The 21,830-nt window shown below is 68.7% G+C and overlaps 9 protein-coding genes across 9 annotated transcripts in view; 5 read left to right on the top strand and 4 right to left on the bottom strand.

Annotated features, from left to right (window-relative positions):
• Positions 1-102: 102 nt before the first annotated feature.
• EMIHUDRAFT_428968 (ferredoxin-nitrite reductase precursor) lies at positions 103-2,500 on the bottom strand (the record flags this gene model as incomplete). Its single annotated transcript, XM_005790988.1, has 4 exons — positions 1,601-2,500; positions 1,131-1,529; positions 555-1,067; positions 103-480 (listed from the first exon to the last, which is right to left on the bottom strand). The coding sequence occupies exons 1-4, from the start codon at positions 2,462-2,464 to the stop codon at positions 103-105; spliced, it is 2,154 nt and encodes a 717-aa protein (XP_005791045.1). The 5' UTR covers positions 2,465-2,500.
• A 430-nt stretch (positions 2,501-2,930) lies between these two features.
• EMIHUDRAFT_109294 (hypothetical protein) lies at positions 2,931-3,668 on the top strand (the record flags this gene model as incomplete). Its single annotated transcript, XM_005790987.1, has 1 exon — positions 2,931-3,668. One exon carries the CDS (start codon positions 2,931-2,933, stop codon positions 3,666-3,668), a length of 738 nt encoding a protein of 245 aa, XP_005791044.1.
• Positions 3,669-4,084: 416 nt separating this feature from the next.
• EMIHUDRAFT_224400 (hypothetical protein) lies at positions 4,085-6,364 on the top strand (the record flags this gene model as incomplete). The annotated part of the gene is made up of 8 exons (XM_005790986.1): positions 4,085-4,095; positions 4,219-4,250; positions 4,633-4,994; positions 5,071-5,148; positions 5,269-5,317; positions 5,386-5,535; positions 5,608-5,699; positions 5,825-6,364. The coding sequence occupies 8 exons, from the start codon at positions 4,085-4,087 to the stop codon at positions 6,362-6,364; spliced, it is 1,314 nt and encodes a 437-aa protein (XP_005791043.1).
• A 606-nt stretch (positions 6,365-6,970) lies between these two features.
• EMIHUDRAFT_109293 (hypothetical protein) lies at positions 6,971-8,921 on the bottom strand (the record flags this gene model as incomplete). Its single annotated transcript, XM_005790985.1, has 7 exons — positions 6,971-7,132; positions 7,213-7,350; positions 7,520-7,616; positions 7,701-7,753; positions 7,833-8,099; positions 8,178-8,302; positions 8,354-8,921. 7 exons carry the CDS (start codon positions 8,919-8,921, stop codon positions 6,971-6,973), a joined length of 1,410 nt encoding a protein of 469 aa, XP_005791042.1.
• A 332-nt stretch (positions 8,922-9,253) lies between these two features.
• On the top strand, positions 9,254-10,587 carry EMIHUDRAFT_428965 (hypothetical protein; the record flags this gene model as incomplete). Its single annotated transcript, XM_005790984.1, has 2 exons — positions 9,254-10,004; positions 10,179-10,587. Exons 1-2 carry the CDS (start codon positions 9,328-9,330, stop codon positions 10,585-10,587), a joined length of 1,086 nt encoding a protein of 361 aa, XP_005791041.1. The 5' UTR covers positions 9,254-9,327.
• A 618-nt stretch (positions 10,588-11,205) lies between these two features.
• Positions 11,206-12,124, top strand: EMIHUDRAFT_454626 (hypothetical protein; the record flags this gene model as incomplete). The annotated part of the gene is made up of 3 exons (XM_005790983.1): positions 11,206-11,416; positions 11,495-11,627; positions 11,703-12,124. Coding segments are annotated over 3 exons (568 nt in total), but the record flags the coding sequence as incomplete, so codon positions are not given.
• A 2,025-nt stretch (positions 12,125-14,149) lies between these two features.
• EMIHUDRAFT_361672 (hypothetical protein) lies at positions 14,150-15,489 on the bottom strand. Its single transcript, XM_005790982.1, has one exon. It carries the CDS (start codon positions 15,376-15,378, stop codon positions 14,347-14,349), a length of 1,032 nt encoding a protein of 343 aa, XP_005791039.1. The 5' UTR covers positions 15,379-15,489; the 3' UTR covers positions 14,150-14,346.
• A 2,046-nt stretch (positions 15,490-17,535) lies between these two features.
• EMIHUDRAFT_361666 (hypothetical protein) lies at positions 17,536-18,311 on the bottom strand (the record flags this gene model as incomplete). Its single annotated transcript, XM_005790981.1, has 1 exon — positions 17,536-18,311. A coding segment is annotated over one exon (514 nt), but the record flags the coding sequence as incomplete, so codon positions are not given.
• A 2,833-nt stretch (positions 18,312-21,144) lies between these two features.
• Positions 21,145-21,830, top strand: part of EMIHUDRAFT_224393 (hypothetical protein) — a gene marked incomplete at both ends in the record, with an annotated part of 2,194 nt that continues 1,508 nt past the window's right edge. Inside the window, one exon of the mRNA XM_005790980.1 lies at positions 21,145-21,735. Coding sequence (XP_005791037.1) covers positions 21,145-21,735 — 591 coding nt within the window. The remainder of the gene's footprint in view (positions 21,736-21,830) is intronic.

Below are 21,830 nucleotides of genomic sequence, written 5' to 3'. Positions count from 1 at the left end.
TCCCTCGCCTGCACCATGCCGGTAAGGCAACATCGCAACACATTGTACACCTCTGGGCCCGCAAGACGCAGCGGCGCGTGCCCGCGCCGCCCGCCGTCGAGCCTAGGCCGCCGCCGCCGCCGCCGCCTCCGCCTCCGCCTTCTTGGCGGCGGCGGCCGCCGCCTTCTTGGCCGCCTTGGCCGCCGCGGCCGCGGCCGCCTCCGCCTTGACCCTCGCCTGCTCCTCTCGCCAAGCGTCGTGCTCGCCCGCAAACTCGGGCCTGACCTCGCCGCCGAAGCGCTCCACCACCGTCTCGACGAGGTGCGGGACGAGGTCCTCGATCGGGATGCCCTCGGGCTCCGCCTCGAGCTGCAGCTCGCCGTGCTCGCCGATGGTGCCGCCGAGGAAGACCTTGACGCCCGGCACCGCCTTGAGCTTGCCCGTCTCCGGGTCGGCCTTCTTGGCCGGCCCGCCCATCAGGCCGATGTCGGCGGCCTGCACCTGGCCGCACGAGTTCGGGCAGCCCGTCCAGTGAAAAAATGTGGGGAGATGCGGGGAGATATCGGGAGATAGACCTGGCCGCACGAGTTCGGGCAGCCCGTCCAGTGGATGCGCACGTCGCGAGAGACGTCGACGCGCTGCTGCACCTCCTTGGCGATCGCCTCGGCGTTGTTCTTCGTCTCGATCATCGCGAGCCCGCAGAACTGCGCGCCGGTGCAGCTCACCAGGTTGCCGACGATGTTGCCCGGAGAGACGCGCAGCCGCGAGTCGCCGTGCAGGGCCGGCTCGGCGAGGAGGGCGGGCACGTCCTCCTCCTTGACGTTTGGCAGGATCACGTTCTGCTCGACCGTCAGCCGGATCTCGCCATCGGGCACGTACTTGTCGGCCAAGTCGGCGATGGCGCGCGCCTCTGCCACCGACAGCCGGCCGACGGGCACGTGGATGCCCACGCGCTTGAGCCCCTCCTGCGGCTGCGGGTGCACGCCGAGGTAGGCGGTGCCGGGCGCCGCCGCCCGCTCGAATGGCTCCGTCGGCCGCGGCTGCTGCACGTCGCACTTCGCCTCGAGCCCGCGCCCGTACGAGCGCATCTCGTCGATGATCTTTTGGCGGTACGCCGGGTGGCAGCGCGGGTGGCCGTCGACCTCGGCCACCTCGCCGTAGCTCTCGACGAGCCACATGAGCCGCCCCTTCTGCCGGTCCTTGCGGTCGCCCTCGTCGCGGAAGACGCGCAGAATCGCCGTCGTCAGCTCGACGGCCGTGGCCACGTCGGCCGGCATCCACAGGTCCATGTCGACCGACTCGGCGACCCGCTTGGTCGACATGTAGCCGCCCAGCACGATGTTGAAGCCGACCTCGCCGCTCGTGGCGTGGACGCAGGGCTGGAAGCCGATGTCGTTGATGTGCGTGTGCGCAAAGTCGTCCCTGCTGCCCGAGACGGCGACGTTGAACTTGCGGGGCATGTTGCTCCAGACCGGGTTGCCCCGCTCGCCCGTCTCCTGGTTGAGCGTGATCAGGTCGTTGAGCGCCTCGCAAAACGGGCGCGTGTCCACCTATGAGCGAGTTCGCTGGTCATTCATTGACAGTTGATGGAAGGACGCGGCAGGAGCGGCGCGTGTCCCACCATCTCGAGGCAGTCGATGCCCGCGAGCGGCGAGCCGACCATGTTGCGCACGTTGTCGAGCGCCGAGTGGAAGGACGTCTGCCCGCGCGCGTGCAGGCCGTCGATGATCTCGTCCGCCTGCTCGAGCTGCACACCGCGCAGCTGGATGTTTTGCCGCGTCGTGATGTCGATCACGCCGAGGTCGGGCCCGTGCGGCTCGACGCTGTCCGCGTAGAAGCGGAACGAGTCGGCGTTCGTCACCCCGTTGGGCAGCCGCAGCCGCATCATGAAGCGGCCGGGCGTCCGCTTGTCGCGGTGCACCAGCCCGACCCACTTGAGCCGCGTGTTCATGTCCATCTTCTCGACGTCCTCCCAGTCCATCTCGCCCGCGCGCACGGCAGCGGCGAAGGTGTAGACGTCGTTGAAGGCGGCCGTCGCGTCCTTGGCCAGCTTGGCCTTCTCGATCGGGTTGCCGTCCTCGGCGCGCACAACCGTCTCCTCGGGAAGGAACGAGGTGCCCGTGGGCCCGCTCCAGGTCGGACCCGGAGGCCCGACGGAGAAGGGCGTGCCGATGGGCGAGATCGAGGCGGGCGCGGAATCAGCCGCCGAGGCGGGCGCGGAGGCAGCCGGTGCGGAGGCAGCCGGTGCGGAGGCAGCCGGTGCGGAGGCAGCCGGTGCGGAGGCAGCCGGTGCGGAGGCAGCCGGTGCGGAGGCAGCCGGAGTGGCAGCAGCGCCGTCGTCGAGGTCTGCCCACACAAAGCCCGCTGGCGGTGGCGTCTCAACGATCGCGAGCCGGACGGCGCTCCGCACGGGCGGCGGCGCGACGCGCGACGCCGGCGACGAGACGTGGATAACGCCGGCCGCCGCGCCGAGAAGGGGCAACATATCCGCGTCGAAGGCCCTCGACGGAGGACCTGAACGTCGGCGAACGTCGCCGAGGTCGGAACGTGAATTCTTTTGCTGCCCATCTGCTGGACACGAATCGTTCGCCAAGCTGCTCCGCAAGGTTAAAATTGGAAAATTGGTGGGTGCGGAGAGCAACCACTACACTGTGGGGTGTGCCCGAGCATGATGTATGTGCGCGTCTGTGTGTGTGTGGGACAGACGTTGTTGTCCTATGCGCGGGGCTTCCCGCGGGGACCGAAGACGTAACAGCAGCAGCAGCAGCAGCAGCAGCAGCAATTGGTGGGTGCGGGTATGGGGAGGGGGCACTGCGGCACTCCGCCTTTTGTTTTTTCAGGAGGAGTCAAAAGATGGCTCCTCACCACTTATTCGAACCAGAATCGCCCGGTGCTCAGGCGGTGTCATTCCGAGGCGAGCGTCTCAACCCTTCCAAGCTTCGATAAGTCAGATGCTCGCCGCGCTCCTTGTCGGCCTGTCGGTCCAGGCGTCCACCACCTCAGTCATCGAGGCTCAGCGCGTCTCCTTCCGCGTCTCTGGCGACGTCTCGGCGAAGTTTGGCCGCAGCGGCGCGGTCGCCTTGCGCTCAGTCATCCCGGCGCCGTCGGCACCGCTGCAGCGCCTCGGCTGCCCGTGCACCCTTGAGGAGTTTGCGACGACGGCGCGAGAGTGTCGCTTCGCCGCTTCGCTCGCCTGCGCGCTCCTCCGCTGCGACGCCGTCTGCGACCCGGTTGGGGAGTGGGGCGCCGGCTTCACGCACGCGCACGACCACTATGCCTATGCCCACCTCTTGGAGGAGCCGAAGCGAAGCTGCGTCGTGGTGCTCCCGCGCGAGCCGGTGACGCTCACCCTGCGAGGCCACCCCGCCACCATCGTGGCGCCGACGCCGTACTCGTCGTCGTCGCACGTCGCCTTTTTCGACTCGGTGGACGGCGCAGTCGAGGCCTGCGGCTCGACCGCCCAGGCGCCGCCGCCGGAGCCGGAGATCTGCCTCGACGCGGGCGACGCGCTGGTGCTCCGCGGCGACCTGACCGAGCCGCCCGGAGGCCTGGGCGGAGGCAGCCTGGTCTACCATTTCCGCGCGTGCGGGGCGAGAGACCGGGCGGTGCTGTTTGTGTCGCCGGCGCTCGAGGCGCGGGCCAGGCTAGCCGGGCCGGGCGGCGCGAGCGGAGAGGGAGGGCCGTCCTAGCGGAGAGTGTCGGCCCCGCCCGCCGCGTCATCGCGGCACGCTGCGGTTGTGTGAGAGACCCGTGTGAGGCAATGTGCACAAGCCCGGCGCGTCGGCGCCGGAGCTTGCTCGTCTGATGTGTGTGAGCAAGCGTGAGAGTTAAACCGCGCCCCGCAGCTCTGAGAAAACCTGGACGGTAGCCGACCAGGCCTGTTCGTTGTTGCCTCTGCGCTCGAGCGTCGAGCCTCGACCAGGGGTGCGCGGGTGAGGGGTGTGCGGGGTGCGGGTGGCGGCCCCACCGCAACCCCCGGCGCCCCGGCCGCCCCGGCCCCCATCCCCCGCCCCAACGACACGAGCAACGTGCAACGACACTCGTAGGGGTAAAGGATCAACACCCTTCAGAAAGAAAGAAAGAAAACAGACAACCCAAGGGAGGGATGGGAGGACGGTACGCCGCCACCACACAGGGATTTTAGGGGAGAAGTGTGGTGTTAGCTGTTAGCCGTCGCCCACCCTCGGGCGTCTACCCTTCAAGTCAACTCTCCCTCAAGACGACACTCTCTTTTACGAGGCCTAACAGCTTGGGCACTTGGAGCACTTGGAGTGCGCAGTCGGCAACCTCACACCCAGGGCCGGGGATTAGGAAGCGCTAATAAATAAATAAATACAACGGACACGCCAAACGAGGGGTGGGAGAAGGACAGGGCTACGGGCGGATTGGGAGTCCCGACGATTTCTTTTAATTAAACATCGGGAAGGAAGGCGAAGGGCGAAGGACCGCCACGGGCTTCCTCGAGGCCGCCTCGGCGCCACGCCCCAGCCTCAATGGCTCCCTCCCGGCGCCGCGCCGGCCGCCTCCGGCCCTTGCTCGACAAGCTCTTCGTCGCGTTCGAGGCTGCGCCCTGGCTCGTCCAGGCGCTGCTCTATTTGTGCACCGCTCCGCTGCTCGAGGCTCTCTTCTACCTTCACACGGCCTCGTGGCGAGAGTGGCGGTCGAGCGCACCACACAACACGCACGAGCGCGCCGATACCGCCGCGGTGCTCGCCTTCTACGACCGGATCCTTGCCGAGGAAGACGCCGACGGCCTCAAGTTATTTCTGCACGGCTGGTTTCTCGAGCAGCCTGCCTCGCCGTGGCAGGAGCCTCGCTACGGAAACATCCGCGAATTTGTCGCGTGGACCCTCTACGGCGACGCGGGCGAGCGGAAGCCAAAGCAGACCTCCACCGTCGACCGAGTGATGAACCAGATCGAGGTGGTGCTTGGGCCACTGCCTGCCGGCCGGGCGGAGCGGCTGGTGGCGATGACATACACCCGCGAGCCGCTCGGACGCTGCCACCGGCCTCTGGTGTGATCGCGCGCATGCCCTCGTCCCACTCCGCCCAGCAGCAGCGCGCCACACCCTCCTCCCTCCTCCTTGCCAGGCCGTCTACCTCTGCTGCTTCGCAGCGCACGGCGCCATCCGGCGGATGTTGCAGCTGCTCGGCTTCAGCTCGCGCTCCGTGGGGAGGCTGCGCTACCTCCACCGGCCCGACCGGCGCGGCGGCGGCGCCACCAGCGCGCCGCTCGTCTTCCTTCACGGCATCGGCGGGCTGCTGCCTTACCCGCTGCTGCTGCTGCAGCTGGCCTCTCGGTGGGAGGGGCCGGTGCTGCTGCCGCTCCTGCCGCACGGTGCGCCGCCGCCCGCCACGCCAGGCGCGGAGGCGGCTCCGTCTCACTCGTCCGCGTCCGCCTCGCAGGCGCTCTCGACCGGCTTCCAACCTCCCGCTGCGTCGCGAGGGCGATGCGGATGCCCGAGCTCGTCGGTGCCGTCGAGGTGATGGTGCGCCGGCACGCGCTGAACGGGAGGGCGCCGAGCGCCGCGTTCATGTCGCACTCGCTTGGGACGGGTCCTCCGCAGCTCCGAGGAACGGCGGCGGCACGGCCCGCGCTCTCCTCACCGTGTGGGTGTGTCATGTTAGGCTATCACGCCGCTGTCGCGACTCGCGCGCCCGGCTTGGTCGCTGCGTCGCTCTTCGCGGACCCGATCTGCTTCCTGCTGCACGAGAGGGACGTGCTGCACAACTTCTTGTACGAGGCGCGCGCCTCCCTCCCCTAGAGCGAGCCCGGCTCCGACACCAGCCGCCTCCAACTCCGTGTAGCTTCTCTCACGCCCACGCCTCGCCTCCTCCGCCGCAGGTCGCCCCCCTCCGCCCAGCAACCTGGTTCCACTGGCTGCAGCGGGTCGCCGTCGCCTCCGACCCGACCGTACAGAACTGCTTGCGGCGCGAGTTTTGGTGGTCGCAGCACTGGCTCCACCCCGCGTCGCTGCCTTCGCCGACCGCCGTGCACCTCTCCGCGGCCGACACCGTCTGCAACCCCCGCCGCGTGCAAGAGCACCTGCTCCGGCACGGCGGGGCGCAGGCCGGGCTCGATTCGCCGCTCGAGGTGGAGCTGAGCCGCGGCATGTTCACCGTGCACGGGTGGCTGTGCGTCGCTCCGGCGGCGCAGCGCCGGGCCATCGCAGACTTGGGCCGGCTCCTCGCCCGCGGCCTGGCGCAGCGGGCCGCGGGTCGCAAGGGCGCGGGCGAGGGGGACCGCACAGCGGATGGCTCGCACCTCGCTCTCGCGGTGCGGCACCGTGGCGCGAGGGCGAGTGGGCAAGCCGTGCCTCTTGAGCCTCTAGGCGACACCGACTCTGTGAGCTCGTCGGGCGAGTCGGACGGATGCGGCGAGTAGGCCTTGCTCTGCCGCGCCGTGCCGCTTGCGCCTTCTGAGGGGACTTGGTTTGTGTGTAGGCGGGCGTGGTGTGCGCTCGGTCACTCGCACGCCGTCCACGGGCGCGGTGCTGAGTGCGTGAGGGCGCGTGCGGCGGGCGGGCGAGGGAGAGCGCGGCTGCAGCTTGCGCCGTCGCAAGCTTCGGGGTTCATTGGTTGCATGGGGAATTGAGGGTGGCGGTTGCATGGGTGGCGGGTGGCGGTTGCATGGGGTGACGGGTGGGTTGCATGGGTGACGGGTGGGGAACCATGATGCATGTGATTGTGATCCGGTCTCAGCTCGAATGAAGCTGCAGATGGCGGTTTGGTGAGATGTGTGTTGTGCATGTCTGCATGATGCAGCATGTGTGCCATGTCCATCACTTGAACTCACTTGTCACATGGACTCATGTGGGCGGCGTTGTCTCGCGAAAAAAGACATGCCCGAGAGAATCTTGATCCACGTCCGCTATCTAACACACCTGGCCCTGGGCAGTGGCCAGTGGCAGTGCCACAGTGCGCAGTGGGCTGCGCGGGAGACAGCGGTGCGACCGGACGCGGACCCGCCGGATCCGCCGGCCTCGTGCTCTCATCCCCGGGCGACCCCCCACCGGTCCCCAAAGGCGTCGATCGCGCCGTTCATCATCTTGATGAAGGTCAGCGTCGACGGCTTTGCGCTCCGTGGCGGCTCCGGCAGTCGTGGCGGGTAGCGGCTCATGAAGTGGCGCTTGGACCAGCTGAAGTCCTGGGCCTGCGATGACGGGGTAGCGAGAGAGGGGTTGAGGCCGGGGGGCGGGTTGTTGATCTGGCCGGGGCTAGCGAGATGTGTACGCGGGCTGGGGGCCGCCCCCTCGGGCCAGGGAGGCGGCGCGCCCTCTGGTCGAGGTCAAAGGTGTAGTGGTAGATGTCGTGGTCGTCCAGGTTGTAGATGCCCGCGCCGCCCGGCTCCGCCTGGAAGGTCTTGTGCACCTGGACGCATCGGGGGGGCGCTAGTGCTTGGCCCAAGGCTGGCGCCAGGGCCATGGCTTTCGGGTCAAGCTTCTCAAGGTCAGAGTGAAGGTCAGAGTGAAGAGTGAAGTATGGGGTCAGGGCCAGAGGGCTAGGGGCGAGGAAAGTCTAGGTGCGCCTGGTGCCGCACGCCCGTGCGCGCCGCGGCGAGGGTGTACGCCCACATCTCGAGCACCCACCCGAGCGCCTGGTCCGCCTCGCGGTCCCGCTTGAGCTCGAGGCAGAGCCTGCGCAGGAAGGTTCCGAGAAGGCTCCGGGCGGCGCCTTCACCACGGCTCGCTCAGCCGCCGCTCTCGGCCCCTCTCTGCGACCTCTCGGCTACCGCTCGCCTCCACCACGGTTCGATCAGGCCTCGCAGCTGCGCCTGGGGCAGACGCCGCGGGCTGTGTCGCGGACGTGTCGCGGACGTGTCGCCTGCAACGGGCGCGCCGGGGCTAGCGCACCTTGTGCACAATCAGCGGGGACGGGCCGACGGGGTCGACGTCGTCCGGGTCGTGCCACCGCCGGATCACCGGCCCGAGCTTGCGCGCGTCGTACTTGTACGTCATGTAGTAGAAGCCGAACGCCACCGGCGACGCCTCGGTCGCGCGGTTGCGGGGCGGCCGCAGCAGCAGGTGGTCTGTCTCGATCACGAAGAGGTAGTCCTCGGCGAGGGAGGCCGCCTCCTTGGAGGCGAAGTACTGCCGGAGCGACCACGGCCGGTTCATCACCTACACGGGCACGGCTCCGAGAAGCTTCTCGGAAGGGTCCGAGGGTCCGAGTTCAGCTCCTCCACCGCCGCTCGTCACCACAAAGCCGTGCGAGCACTCGTCGCACCGCCCCGCGCCCAGCTGCTTGGTCAGCACCGTCGGGATCTCGCCCATCAGCCCGTCCGGCCGCCCGTCCGGCGTGGACAGCAGCCGCGTGAAGCCGCCTGCAGGAAGGTTCCGAGACGCTTCCGGGAAGGCTCCGCCTGGCAGCGGACGTGGCCGCGCGACGCCGCCGAGGTCGCTGCACGGCTGCGCCGCCTTGAGCTGGCGGTAGTAGTGGTATGCGATCCGCGTCTGCCACTCCTGGTACGTGCCCGACGCGGCGGTCAGCAGCACGTGGTACGGCCGCCGCTCGGCGCCGCAAGCCGGAGGCGGCGGCGACGCGGCGGCGGCGGCCGCCGCGGGCTGACTCCTCCCTGTGGCTGCGGAGGAGTTTGACGCTGGAGCTTGGGCGGCCGCCGCTGAGCCTGGCGAAGCGGCCGACTGCCTCGCACCCAAGGCAGCGTCCGAGCCAGGAGTCTGCGAGGCGGCGGTGGATTCGGCGGCGCTGGCAGTGGCGGCGGCGGCGGCCCGCTGCCCACGTCGGTCGCGCTGGTTCGCCGGCCGGCGTGCGGCCGACTGCTCGAGCGGGTGCGCCAGAGTGATGGCGAGCTCGTGGAGGTGTGAGACGGCTGCGACGAGCAGCAGCACGCCGAGAGCGATCAGGGCTCTCGATGCGAGCTTCTTTGACACAGGCGGTCGAGACTCCAGCGAGCTGGCCTTCTGTGGCGCGGGCGCCAGCATTGCGAATGTTAGGGCGGACACGCGGGTAGCGCGGCGAGCGGCGAGCGGCGAGTAGCGGGAGCGGCGAGCGGCGAGTAGCGGGAGCGGCGAGCGCTGAAAGCTCAACTTTTCCGAAGGTCTTTTTCATTTTCTTTTCCCTCCGTCTCCCCTTCTCGGCGAGGGGCGTTGGAGGCCGCAGCCTCTGCTTTTTTGTTTTCGGGCAAAGGGAGGGAAGAGGGCCATCGCTTTCTTTGTCTGCGGAGTCCTGCTCTGGTCGATGCGGAGAGGTGTCCAGCATTAATTGTCGCTCGAGAAAGAAAAGATAAACGCGCGTGAGTCACTGCACATCGCCAGACCCGACGCACAGCTCTCTCCTCGACCACAGCCGCTCTCCCCGCATCTGCCCGCCAGCTGCCTCGTGCTGGAGATGCTTAGCCTCCTCACCGTGACGGCACTGGCGCTGTCGTCGCCTGTCCGGCCAGGCGGAAGAACAGGAGCTCGTGCTGCGGCGGCACGGCGCCCTGGCGGCGCTGTGCTGCTGAGCGAGGAGGCGGGCGATGCGGACGCAGCCTTGGCGGCCGCCGAGAGAGAGCTCCAAATCGCGCTGGCCGAGGCCGCCGCTGCGCGCGAGGCGGCGTCGGCACGGAAGGAGACGGCGGCGAGGGCGGCCGCGGAGGAGGAGGCGCCGCACGCGAGGCTGGTGCTGGTCCGCCACGGACAGAGCGAGTGGAACCTGGCGAACCGTTTCACCGGCTGGGTGGACGTCGACCTGACGGAGCAGGGCATCCTCGAGGCGCGCGAGGCTGGCCGTCTGCTCGCGGCCGCCGGGCTCGAGATTGACGAGGTGCACACCTCGCTGATGCGGAGAGCCATCCGGTCGGCGGTGCTGATGCTCTCGACGCTCAACCAGTGCTGGCTGCCGGTGCGGAAGCACCTCGAGCTCAACGAGCAGCACGCCGGCCTGCTGACGGGCGAGAACAAGGTCTCGTGCGCCCAAAAGTGGGGCGTCGATCAGGTGATGGCGTGGCGGCGCAACTTTGAGGACCCTCCTCCCGAGATAGCCGCCGACTCGGCGATCCAGCGCGCCATCGCCACCGACAGGAGGTGCGGCGCCGCCGCGTCGAGCCCCAGCCCTACCCTACACCCTGAACCAAAAGACCCAGACCCAGATGATCCCCAACCCTGACCCCAACCCCACGACCCTAGACCCAACCCCAACCCCGACCCTATCCCCAACCCCACGACCCTACACCCAACCCCAACCCCGACCTTGACGAGGTACGACGCCGCGCGGGTGCCGTCGCGCGAGTGCCTCTCCGCCGTCTCCCGGCGCGTGGCCGGCCTGTGGGAGGGCACCATCGCGCCGGCGCTGCAGGAGGGGAGGACGGTCCTCGTCGTGACGCACGGAAACACGCTTCGCGCCCTCGTCGCGTACCTAGACGGCCTCGCGCCCGAGGACGTGTACCACGTCGACCTGCCGACGGCGACGCCGCTGCTGTACGAGTTTGACGCGGACGGCGCGGGCGCGGAGGCGCCCGTGGCGGGGCTGCGCCACGCGAGGGAGCACGGCGTGTGGGGCGAGCGGGAGGGGGCGGCGCGGCACGGCCGCTTCCTGGTGTGCGCTGTCCTCGCGAGCGCGAAGCGGCGAGGAGAGCTGCGCCACTCACGGGGGTGTGTGGCGGGGTGACGACTAGGTGGACGAGTCGCGCGTGCGGGCGGCGCAGCAGGCGATGCGGCAGCAGGTGCTGCAGGACATCGCGTACTCGATGGTGCGAGAGCGACCGCCGAGAGGGCGGCGAGGTGGACGGACCCTTCCGAGACACTTCCTTCGACCCTTCCCTGAAGGTGACTGCGCCCACCGAGGACGGCGAGATCAAGACCGCCTTCACCGCGCCCGAGGCGCGGCAGCGGCTCTCGATGATCGAGGGCGAGGGGTACACGGTGCGGCAGACGCCGCCGGCATACTTCTTCCAGGAGTCCGAGCGGCTCGAGGAGCAGGAAGCTGCCTCCCCACCCCGACCGCCGCTGCCCTGCCCGACGGCCTCCTGCCCGAGGGCCTCCCCGGAGGGGGGAGGCCCCCCCCCCTTCCCTGTCCCCGACCCCCCCCCTGCCCCCCTCCCTCCAGGCGTGGCTCGCCCTCGACGAGATGGACCTGCAGTGGACGCCGGTGCAAAACACGTGGAGGCTCAACGAGCGAAACTACGGCGAGCTGCAGGGCCGAGTCAAGGCGGGCGGCGTCGAGGCGCTGCTTTGCGTCTCCTGGACACGCCCGTGACACGTCCCTGGCATGTCCCGCAGGCCGATTGCGTCAAGGCGCACGGGCTGAAGCAGGTGCAGCGCTGGCGGCGCGGCTTCAGCGACCGGCCTCCGCCCTGGAGCGACGCGACTCTGGTCGAGACGATCGACCGGCGGTACGACCTCTACCGCGGCGGCGACTTCCCCCCGCGCTCCGAGTCGCTCGAGGACTGCCAGCAGCGGCTGAGGCCCTTTCTGTACGGCGAGCTGGGCGAGAGCATGCGCGCGGCGGGGGAGGTTCGGGGGGGCATGTCCAAGCGACACGTCCCTGACAGGCCCAGTGTGACTCGGCCTCTCAGGCGTGCGGCGGTGGACGCGGCGCTCGCCGACGCGGAGGCGGGCGGGGGCGAGTACGAGGTCCCGACGGTGCTGGTCGTGGCGTCGGAGAATGTGCTGCGCGGGCTGGTGATGGAGATCGAGGGGATGACCCAGGCGCGAGCCCCAGCGCGGGCCTTGCGCGAGGCGAGAAGCCCGACCCCCTCTGCCGCCCCCTCCCTCGCCGCGCAGGAGCAGATCCCGCTCGTCGACGTGCCGTACGCCGTCCCGCTCGTCTACCAGCTCGATTCGGCGCTGACGCCCGTCGCCACGCCGTGGGCCGAGCCGCCGCTTCGGGCGGGGTGGTACTTGGGGGACCCGACCAAGGTGCGCGCCGTGCAAGCCGAGATCCAGGCCGACCTCGCCGTGGAGGACGCCGACGACGAGGAGGAGGCTTGCCTCGTCGAGAGCTTTGACGACGAGCGCGGCGAGAGCGTCCGGGAGTGGCGCTGCAGCTGACATGGCGGGGGGGGGCGTTGCGATTGTGCGATCGTGTTGGCGCCTTGTAGCCTGCTTGTAGCATGGGCGGCAGTCCGTCACAGCCGAAAAAGTACGGGAATCGCTGTGTCGGTGTAGCGTAAGGTCATCTCATACTCTGTTGGTGATGTAAACACACTGCCGCTTGATATCGGTCCCGCCATTGTAGGGGCCCATGCACAAAATGCATAGGAGGAGCCATGGCATGCGCCGCATCGCGCTGAGAAGTTCTGTATATACGTGTTATCCAAAACAACCAGACCTAGAACCAGGAGCAGGACAAGTTTGGGCTAATATCGTGCGCGGATAAGGCGCGCGCGCCGCGGTGGGCGGTGGCGGTGAGATAGTGTTAATGTTTGGGAACACACACACACACACACACACACACACACACACACACACACACACACACACACACACACACACACACACACATACTCTCCCCGCCTGAGGCGCCGTCGCGGGCACTTGCTTGACCGTCGACACCAGAGAACCAAAGCACAAAGCACCCAAGCCGCCCCGCAAACCGCGGCGCGCAAACGGGCCGGGCCGCCCGCCAATGGGCAAGGGAGGCCTTCTCCAGCGCGCCACCTACTTTGGCGACACAAAGCTCACGGCGGACGAGGTCATCTTCCTCGTCATCGCCGCGCTCACCGTCGTCCTCGCGCTCGCCTTTTTGGTTCAGAGTCTGCGCGAGAGCGGTTTGAAGGGCCGCCGCCGCCGAGGGCACAGGGCGCGGACGGCGCCAGGCACCATCAGCCGCTCCGCCTCCATCACGCCGATGCCCAACCGCCGCCACTCCCGCACCACGCCGCCGACCAAGCCGGCGCTCTCGCGCCGCAACTCGTGGGGCGACCCGGCCTCGATCCGTTCGTCTGGCTCCGAGGAGAGCGTCGATCCGCCGCCGCTGCGGCGGAGCCTCTCCTGGTCCGACGAGACGGGCCAGCCGCTCGCGCGCGCCGCGGAGGCGGGCAAGGACCCGCAAAACTGGCCCGAGTTTCGCGAGCGGCGCGACCTCGCCGCAACCGACCGCGAGTCGTTTGGGCGGCGGCGCGTGCCGGCGTCGAAGCGGGTGAGCAGCAGCAGCGCCCCCGCCCCTCCGTCGCTCACGCGCCGCCACTCGTGGGAAGGGTCCTCGCCTCCAGGATCGCATGCAGGGCCGGCGCAGCCGTCGGCGGCGCTGTGGGCGCCGAGGGCGGTCGGCATGCAGACAGCGCCGCCCTTGCCCGCCGCTGCAGACTGGCCCAAGCCGCCGCGGCCGGTGCGGCAGGGCTCGACCGAGCAGCTGGACCGGCTGCCGGTCGGGCTGGGAGGGTGGCGAGGCAACGGCGCCGCCGGGAGAGATGACGACGCCGCCAGCGACACAAACGCGACCACCGCCGCCCTCGCCGCCGGCGCCGCCGCCATCCTGGCCGGCGCCGCCGCAGCCGACGCCGAGGCGGAGAGGAGCGCCGCGCATGTGCCGGCGCCGGCCCGCCCTCCTCCCGACGGCGGCGTTGGCCCTCGCGGCGGCGACGGCGGGCGGTTTGGCGGCGCTGCCAACGGGGGTGGCGGCGCTGCGGCTGACTTGCGCGGGGCCGGGGGCGGCGCCTCGTGCGGCGGCTCGATGCGTGGCCCGACGGACGTGGCGCGCGAGGAGCGGAGTAGGGAGCGGCAGCAGCACCACTACGCCAGAGAGGCTGTCGCGAGCGGCCCGCCTGCGACCTCGGAGACCTCGGCGCAGATCGGGGCGCGCGATGACGACGCGCCCGGGGCGTGGGCATGGGCGGAGAGGTCCGCTCGGCTAGCGGCGGACGACGGGTCGAGGATCGGGGACGCCGGCAACAACGGGGGGCGGATGGCGGAGTGGCTGCAGCTCGACTAAGCTCGGGCGGCTGAGCGTTTTGCCACACTGCACGCTGAGAGGGGGGAGGTGGGGCCCACAGAGTGTTGGGCCTGTTCGCTGATCCGCGCGCGGCTATATAGCGCGGCGCGTTCACCCCCTGTGGTGCACACGCTCTGCCTGACGCTCTGCGAGACCGTGCGAGGGGTGTGGCGCGACGGGTTGTGTCGAGCCCCGATCACGAGAAGGTGGTTGTGGCCGGCGCTGCCTCCGCTGGGCGCGCGGGTGGAGTTCTCCGAATCGCAGGTGGTCAGAGTTTTGGAGAAACTTTTTGAAGAGAGACGATAACAGATGCTTGAGTATGTATCAACTGGATAGACACAGCGGTCCTATGCGCGGTGTGCAACGTTGTGCGCGCCGCCGGCGGCGCCCGGCGGCGCCACACCCACAGGCACACGCACGGGCAGGCTCACACGCGCGTGCCGCGCGCCGCGCGTCACAAAACACGATTTCACTCATCACAAAACTCTAAATGTCTCATCGCCGAGGGCTGGTTCTCGCACCCGGAGCGGCTCGGCCTCTGGTCTCCACCGCCGGCCAGCAGAAGTCACACTCTGGCGCGACGAGCTCAACGAGGGTGTCGACGAGCGACGAGACCGCCAGCGCCGGCCTCGAGCACTCGGTGGCGAGGGAGTCGAGCCACCTGAGTGCCGAAGAGTCGAGCCACGCCAGCGAGGCGAGCATTCCCTGCGGCCGGCGGGCGGCGAGCGCGTCGCCGACGTTGTGCAAGCCGACGGCGCCGGCCTCGCCGACGGAGGAGGAGGAGATGGCGGAGACCGTGGCGTGGAAGTCGGCGCACGCCTCCGCGAGCACCTTTGGAAAGTCCATCGGCGAGCGAGGCGCCTCAGCCCAGCAGCGGTACACGTGGCAGACGAGGTCGGCGTGGAGCGACTGGAGCGGGCCAAAGCCGCCTCGCGAGAGGACCTCGAAGAGGGCGCGCTCGGTGCAGCGGTGGCGCTGGTGCACGGGCGAGGCGACGCGCGGGTTGACGCCAAAGTACGACTGCAGGAAGCCGGTCACGTTGATGGAGGCGACCGCCAGAGGGAAGCCGGCGAGCGCCACCTCCTCCCAGGCGCTCTCGGTGACGGGAGGCCACTTGCCGGACGAGAGGAGCGCGACGAGGTGCGACAGGCCCATCACGCCGGCGCCACGAAAGTCGGTGGTCGGGTCGTCGCCTTGGAAGCCGAGCCGCGTCCACAGCGGCGACCGCCAGGCCTTGGCGGCCTCTCCTCCGGCGCCGCTGCCGGGACCCACGCCGCCGCCCAAGCTGCTACCGGCGGCCCCGAAGGAGTAGCGGGACGGCACGTACCTCGAGAGCTGCTCGAGGAGGAGCGCGTGGCTGCTCGGGTCGAACTCGAGAGTGGCGGCGGCACGCATCCGAGCGTACGTGTTCATCTGGCGCTCGCGGAAGCCGGTGAAGTCGCTGCGGGAGGAGCTTGGCTTGCGGCGGAGAGGGCCAGGGTGACCGAGCGGAAGGAGGGAGGCACGCGGGACGACGACGGTGGGCATGACCGCTGCTGGCCTCCACAACTGGGCAGCTGCTGGGCCTCCAGTGCTTCGCTATCTCCAACGCTGAGGACCAAGGCACCAGGCAGGAAGCAGAAGCAGGGCACCAAGGATGACACCTTTGTATCGAAACGTCGGCTTCAGAATGCAAGCACGAGAGAGAGAATTCTTAAGATACAAGCCTCTCTCACAGCACCCTGGCACGACAAGGGCGCGGACTGGCGCGGACTGGCACACACACAGGCTCACCACCGGAGCCGCCTAAGAGAGAGAGAAAATAAGAAACCGCCCCCGCGAGCGTGGAATAGGACCGCCGCAAGCGGCGTGGCGTGGAGCGGTTGAGCATCCCTCCGGGGGCCCCTCTGCGCCGGGGAGGCGTTGTTGGCGGCTAGGACGCAAGCGTCCGTCGCCGTTTTCAAACTCGGGGCCCACTCCGCTACGCTCCGACCCGAATTTGGAGGGCCATGAAGTTTAAGGTGTTGCTGCGCAAAAGGGGCGGGGCGCGGGCGCGCGCGGCGGCAGGCGTCGAGCGCGGAGCGGCAAACACAATGACGTCGGAAAGCTCTGCATCAAGTATACAGTAGGCGCCAGGACGCGTGTGAGCACGTCGACGTCGAGCTCGAGCTGCTTGAGGGCGGAGAGATACGCCTGGGAGGGCGGTGAGGTGGCGGGGCTGGGCTGGGCGCGAGGCGAGAGGAAGGGGGAATGGGGAGGGGGGGAGGGGAGGAGGAGAGGGGAGGGGGAGGGGAGGAGGGGAGGAGGGAGGGGAGAGGAGAGGCGGGCGGAGTGAGGAGTGAGTAATGGGTCGGGAGGAGTGAGGCAGGGGAGTCGAGGCGGGAGGCGGGAGGGAAGGCGGGCGGGGAGGCGGGAGGGGAGAGGTTCCGCTCACCAGCCTCTCTGCGAGCACCGCCTGCTCCTGCGCCTCGCGCGCAATCACCCTCTCGTGCGCGACCGCCGTCTCAAACTTCTCGCGCGCCTGCGCCTCCAGGAGGGCCGCCGCCTGCTGCAGCTGCGTCGAGTGCTCCGCGCTCAGCTGCTGCAGCTGCGCTGAGTGCGCCTCCGCCGCCGCCGCCTGCTCCTCGACCTTTCCCTCCAGCTCGGACGCCGCGGTGGGAGCCGGCGGCGCGCCGTCGCAGCGCGCCGGGGCCGACGGCGAGAGCCTGTGGAGGAGCCGGTGGAGCAGTCGAGACTGCTGACCGCTCCTCCATGGTCCCCCGCCGGTGGACGCCGAGTGCAGTCATCGGTATGCGGGAGGCGTGCTCAAGGGCTGGCGGGGCGGACGCGACGACCTGGCGTTGCCGTCGCGGAGGGCTCGGGCTCGAGTGAGCGCCGCCGGCGACGCGTCGTTGCGGCCGTGGCCGCGCGGGCCACCTGCATCGACGGGCTGCTTAGGGGGGGGGGGGGGGGCGCCAATGAGACGCTTGCCCGTCGGCAAATCCATCCGTGTTGGCACCAGCTGAAGGCTTGCTTCTTCTACCCCCGCGACCCCACGAACGAATGTGACAGGACCATCGGGTCCTTCAGCCACCAAAGCGAGATAACCCGAGAGCAGCTGAGCCTGCCTCTGGCCTCGCCTCCCTCTCCTTCAGGCATTCGTGGCATCCGATGGGTCGCCCAGAGTATCGACCTCTGGCTTGTCAGCCGCGGTCACTTGATGACCCCCTTGAAGTACAGCGATCGCCACCTCGCTGGCCTCTCCGCAGGCCCCCCCGACCGCGTCGAACTCATCGGCGCGGGCTCTCTCGGCTACGGGACCGGCCCCAGCTTCGGCTGAGGGCTAACAAGCTGCCGAGCCCAAATCACTGTGAGAGTCGTGATTTCTTGTTGGTGGATAAAAATCTCTCTCTCTGACATCACGCAGTTCGTGCACGGTATTCGGATTTTGCTATTTGCTCGTGTGGGGGTATATCGCAGATTTGTCAATGGTACCGCGTCTGCGACGCGGGCGCCTTGCGGGCAGAGCCCTTAGCCACCCTTTTATCTTGCGCGGTCAAAATAGAAAAAATCATTCACCCCTGTGTCAGTGTGCCTGTGGTTGCGAGAGACTGCCAGTGAGAAGCTGGAGGTAGGTCGCTAGAAAATCGGGAGATGACCGCGCGACCACGTGGCGTCGGGAAACGCAGTGGTGCCCGCACGTGATCGGCTCGGCCATGCACACGACGCACATGAGTAGTTCAGCCTCGCCCACTGCCATTGCCGCCGTCTGAGCAGCGGCCGCCGGCGCCTCGGCAACCTCAAGCGCTGCGAGGCGAGGCGCCGAGCGCCGACAGCTCCTCGTCCAAGGCGTCGATCTCGCCCGCGCGAGGCGCTGCAGCGCGGAGCTCCGACACTGCCTGCCCCTCCGCCTCCGCCGCCTCCGCCTCCGCCGCCCGCCGGACCAGCGCCGCCGCGTGGCACTCGCGTCCTCACTCGGCCTCAGCGCGCCACCGCGTGCGGCAGCACGTGCTCGCGCCACACGTCGGACAGCGCGCTCCAGTCCGGGTGCGCCTCGGCGTCGTCGGGCGGAGAGAGCGCGATCTGGTAGCCGATGCGCATGACCGTTACCGCGTACTCGCGCGCCGCCGCGGGGAAGAGCGAGTGGCTTGCCGGCGACCACGGCGCCGCCGCCCGCCGGATCAGCGCCGCCGCCTCGCCCTCGCCGCCCGCGGCGCGCTGCAGCGGCGTCGGCTCGCCCTCGTGCAGGCTTGCGCCGCTGCGCAGCAGGGAGAGAGCGCGGGCGGCGGTGAGGCTCTCAAGGTGCGCGAGCGGCGTCCAGCCGCGGCTGGCGACCAGCCAGGCGGCGAGGTCGGCGTGGCCGCGGCGGTTCGCAATCTCCTCGGGCGTGCCAAAGGGCGGCACTGCGGCGCGGGAGGCGCCGTAGGAGGAGAGGAGCTTGGCGACCTCGACGTGGCCGAAGTGGCACGCGACGATCAGCGGCGTGAAGCCGCCGTTCATGGCTTGGCCGACCGCCGCGCCAGCTTCGAGGAGCAGCCGGACGATGTTGAGGTGGCCCTCCGAGCACGCGACGAGCAGCGGCGTGGCGCCATTGTCCCTGGCTTGGTCCTTCGCCGCGCCAGCCTCGAGGAGCAGCCGGACGATCTCGAGGTGGCCCTGCCAGCACGCCTTGAACAGCGGCGTGACGCCGTCCTCATTGGCTTGGTTGATCGCCGCGCTGGCCTCGAGTAACAGCCGGACGCACTCAAGGTGGCCATCCTGGCACGCGATGAGCAGCGCAGATCCGCCGCCGCCATTCGTTGCCCCGACGCTCGCGCCGCCCTCGAGCAGCAGCCGCACCGCCTCGGCCTGCCCGTGCCGAGCGGCCCAGGTGAGCAGCGTGTCTTGCTTCTCGGTGTCGAGCCGCGCGTCGAGCTGGGCCGTGAGCGACGTGCCGCGCGTCCCCCACCCGGAGAGGACGGCGCGCAGCGAGCCCAGGTCGCCCACTGCCAGCCCGGGCAGCAGGGCTGGGCTGGCGCCGCTCATGCAATCATCTGGCGGGCCTTCTTTCTTTTTTTCCCCGGCTAGGAATCCTACATTCCCGAAGCGGCGTAGGAGGACTGACTGGGATTCTATACACACACAGCTGTGCTGTAGGCCTGTGAAGTCGCAGTCGCTACCTCGTCCCTTGTCTCAGGACTTTCCCAGTAGTCTCTTGGACTGGGAGGGGCTCGCGAGGACATGCCGGGCAGAGACTGCCACGGCACCGTCATCTGAGCCATCACACCCAGCCACAGCAGAGACTGGAAGGGGACATATTGCACACGGGGAGAACATGCTCTCTCTAGGCTGGACTCTCTGGCAAGCACACTCACACCGCACCCCACACCCGCACCCCGCCGCCCCGCCCAGGCGGGAAAGAGACGAGAAGATGAAACCTGTCGCTCTCCTTGCGTTCGTCGGGCGGCGCTCTCTCTCGCGGCCGCCACCGGAGCTCGCACTCGCACTCGAAACAGCTCTACAGAGGGGACATAGTGGGGGGACGTCTTTCCTCCTCGCAGCCCTAGTTTGCAAGGGCTTGTGGTGGTGTGAGCGAGCCCGGCCTCGCCGACCTCGCCCACGCCACCAGATGGTGAGGTTCTTTTTCTTCTTGCAGCCTCGCGCGTACCTGTGGGGTGGGGGCGTCTACGACAGCCTGTGTGAGCACGCATACCCGATCACGATTGCGCTGCGCGGAAGGCAGCGATGTAGTCGTCTAGCGGTTCGCCGGGGAGTTGCTTGCGGAAGGACGACGAGGAGGAGGTATCCGTTGAAGTGTCCGTTGAGGAGGCGTTCGGCGCAGTTGACATGCGATATGCCGATGCCACCTCTCGCAGGTAGTTGTACCGGTCGTTAAGACTGCAGAGGGCGCTTTTGTACCAGACTGCAGTCGGCATAATTGCGCCTGCCTGCAGCAGCCGGAGCAGAGTAGCGTGTCGAGCAGGGTCAGGCATGCAGTAGAAGGAGGCGCACACGAGCGCAGTCCAGCCTTGGTTGTCTCGCAAGTTGACTTCCGCGCCGTGCCGCAGCAGATGTCCACCACTAGCACGTTGCCGCCTTCAGCGGCGAGCATCAGCGCCGTCTCGCCCCCCCCATCTTGCTGGTTGATCTCAGCGCCGCGCTGCAGCAGCATCTGGACCAGCACCGCCTCTTGCTTGGCCCTGCCATACCAGCTTCCGCTCCCTCTGGCTGCAAGCCCCAGCAGTGTCTTGTAGATGGGCTGGCCCTTTGAGTCCCGCTCGTACTCGTACATCGCGTTGATCTGCCCGCCGCCGTCCAGCCACGCCCGCGCCGTAGCCTCGTCGCCCTCCTGGATTGCTCTGCACAGCGCCCGAAGCTTCTCTCGCTCCTCTCGCTCGCGAAGATAGCACTCGAGACTCGCAGCCTCCGCCTCTGGCTCCCTGGCTGGCAGCATGCCCGCCTTCCTCTCTGCCGTGCGCTGCTCTGACGCGCGACGCTTCTCTCTCAGCCTGTCCAGGCGCGCCTCGTACTCCCGCAGCTCTGCGTCACTGGCCTCGATGTCGACTGTTTTGGGGGCGGCAAGCACTGACGCAAGGGTGGCGAGCTTCGGAGATAGCATCGGCGGCGGCTGAACATCGTCGCAGTATGCTGCAGACGACAGCAAGGCGCACACTTGCGAATCCTGCTCCTGCTGGAAGGTCGACGCTGCCCTATCTCGCCATTGCACCGCCAGTGACCGTGTTTTCTCGATCATGAATCGCGTTGCCGGCTCACTCAGCGCGAGGCTAGCTGCAGCGGCCTTCTCGGCTGTGGTCCCACACCCACTGGTGTCCATCTCAGAGACCGCAGGAGGTCATGAGGGTCGATGGGAGTGCCAACCCCACAATGCCTAAAAAACCCAGCCCAGTAGTCAGGGCTGTCCATCAGAGCCGTCCAGTAAGCTCGGAGACACCCCATTAGCGCGGCTCGACCTCTTTGAGTCACTGCCTTCCCGGCGGTTTGGCTGTAGAGCCTCTACAACAAACTCTACAGCAAAATCGCGCTCTACATCGCTCTACAGGCGACTCACATCGTCACGCGCCGAATAGAGCTCTACAGCGCTCTTGTTAATTATCCCATCGATGCTTGAGGCTGGCTACTGCCACTTCGCTCCACAACCGTCCCGCCACCCCTGCCGTGTGCGATCCTGGCCTCACTGTCTTTCGATATTGCTCGCACACCCACTCGTGCGCGCTCTTACACATGTGTCCGTACGTCCGTAGTTGGCACGCCGTCACTGATGCTTTTCTTCCTTGCTTGACCTAGATTGGCAAGCGCTTCCGAGACAGCTCGCCGGCCCAGCTCCTTTTGCGACCAATGCCGGCCGCCGGCGCCAGCGATTCGGTCCCGCCCCTCAGGGGCGGCTACGTCGGTGGCTACAAGCAGATGAACATCAAGGAGTCGGAGTTCGAGTGGCTGCGCGGCTACCTCCAGCGCGAGGAGTCGACGCAGAAGCACTCGATGGGCGAGGCCAGCGATTCGTCCGAGACCGGATCCACCACGGACATGACCGACATCAGCTTCGAGCCGGTCGCGCACGCGCCCGTCAAGGCGATCGTGCTCGACTCGCCCATCCACTCGGAGCCGCGCACCGAGTCGCGCTCCTCCACAGACCCCGACACGGCGTACAAGCGGCGGAGAAAGGTGGGGTGGACCTCGACGGAGGACCTTGCGATCCTCGCCTCCGCGCGGCGCCTCGGCACGCAGTGGAACCGCATCGCCGCCCAGCTGCCCGGCCGCACCGCCGACGCGGTGCGCAACCGGTGGCACCGGCTGCAAAAGTCGCATTCGCTCGGCGACACTGAGGAGGGGCGCGCTGCCCTCGACGCGCTGCTGATCGCGTGCGGCTTCGACAAGGACTGGGTACCGCCCAACCTCGAGGCCGGCGGCCCCTACCCCGGCGACGAGGTGCGAGCCGCGCCCCTTCCCCGCACCCCCCGAACGCGCGCCAAAACCACCAGATTCGCGCCTGCTTCCTTGCGCGCGCGCCACGCACCCCCCCC

Source organism: Emiliania huxleyi (genome assembly GCF_000372725.1).
Source record: "Emiliania huxleyi CCMP1516 chromosome Unknown EMIHUscaffold_117, whole genome shotgun sequence".
NCBI classification, from domain to species: Eukaryota; Haptophyta; order Isochrysidales; family Noelaerhabdaceae; genus Emiliania; species Emiliania huxleyi.
This window is presented reverse-complemented; position numbering and strand designations above follow the sequence as displayed.

What these genes read in the sequence shown, in the direction of transcription:
- EMIHUDRAFT_361672 (XM_005790982.1), bottom strand. Translation starts at nt 15,378, where the DNA reads ATGCCCACCGTCGTCGTCCCGCGTGCCTCCCTCCTTCCGCTCGGTCAC.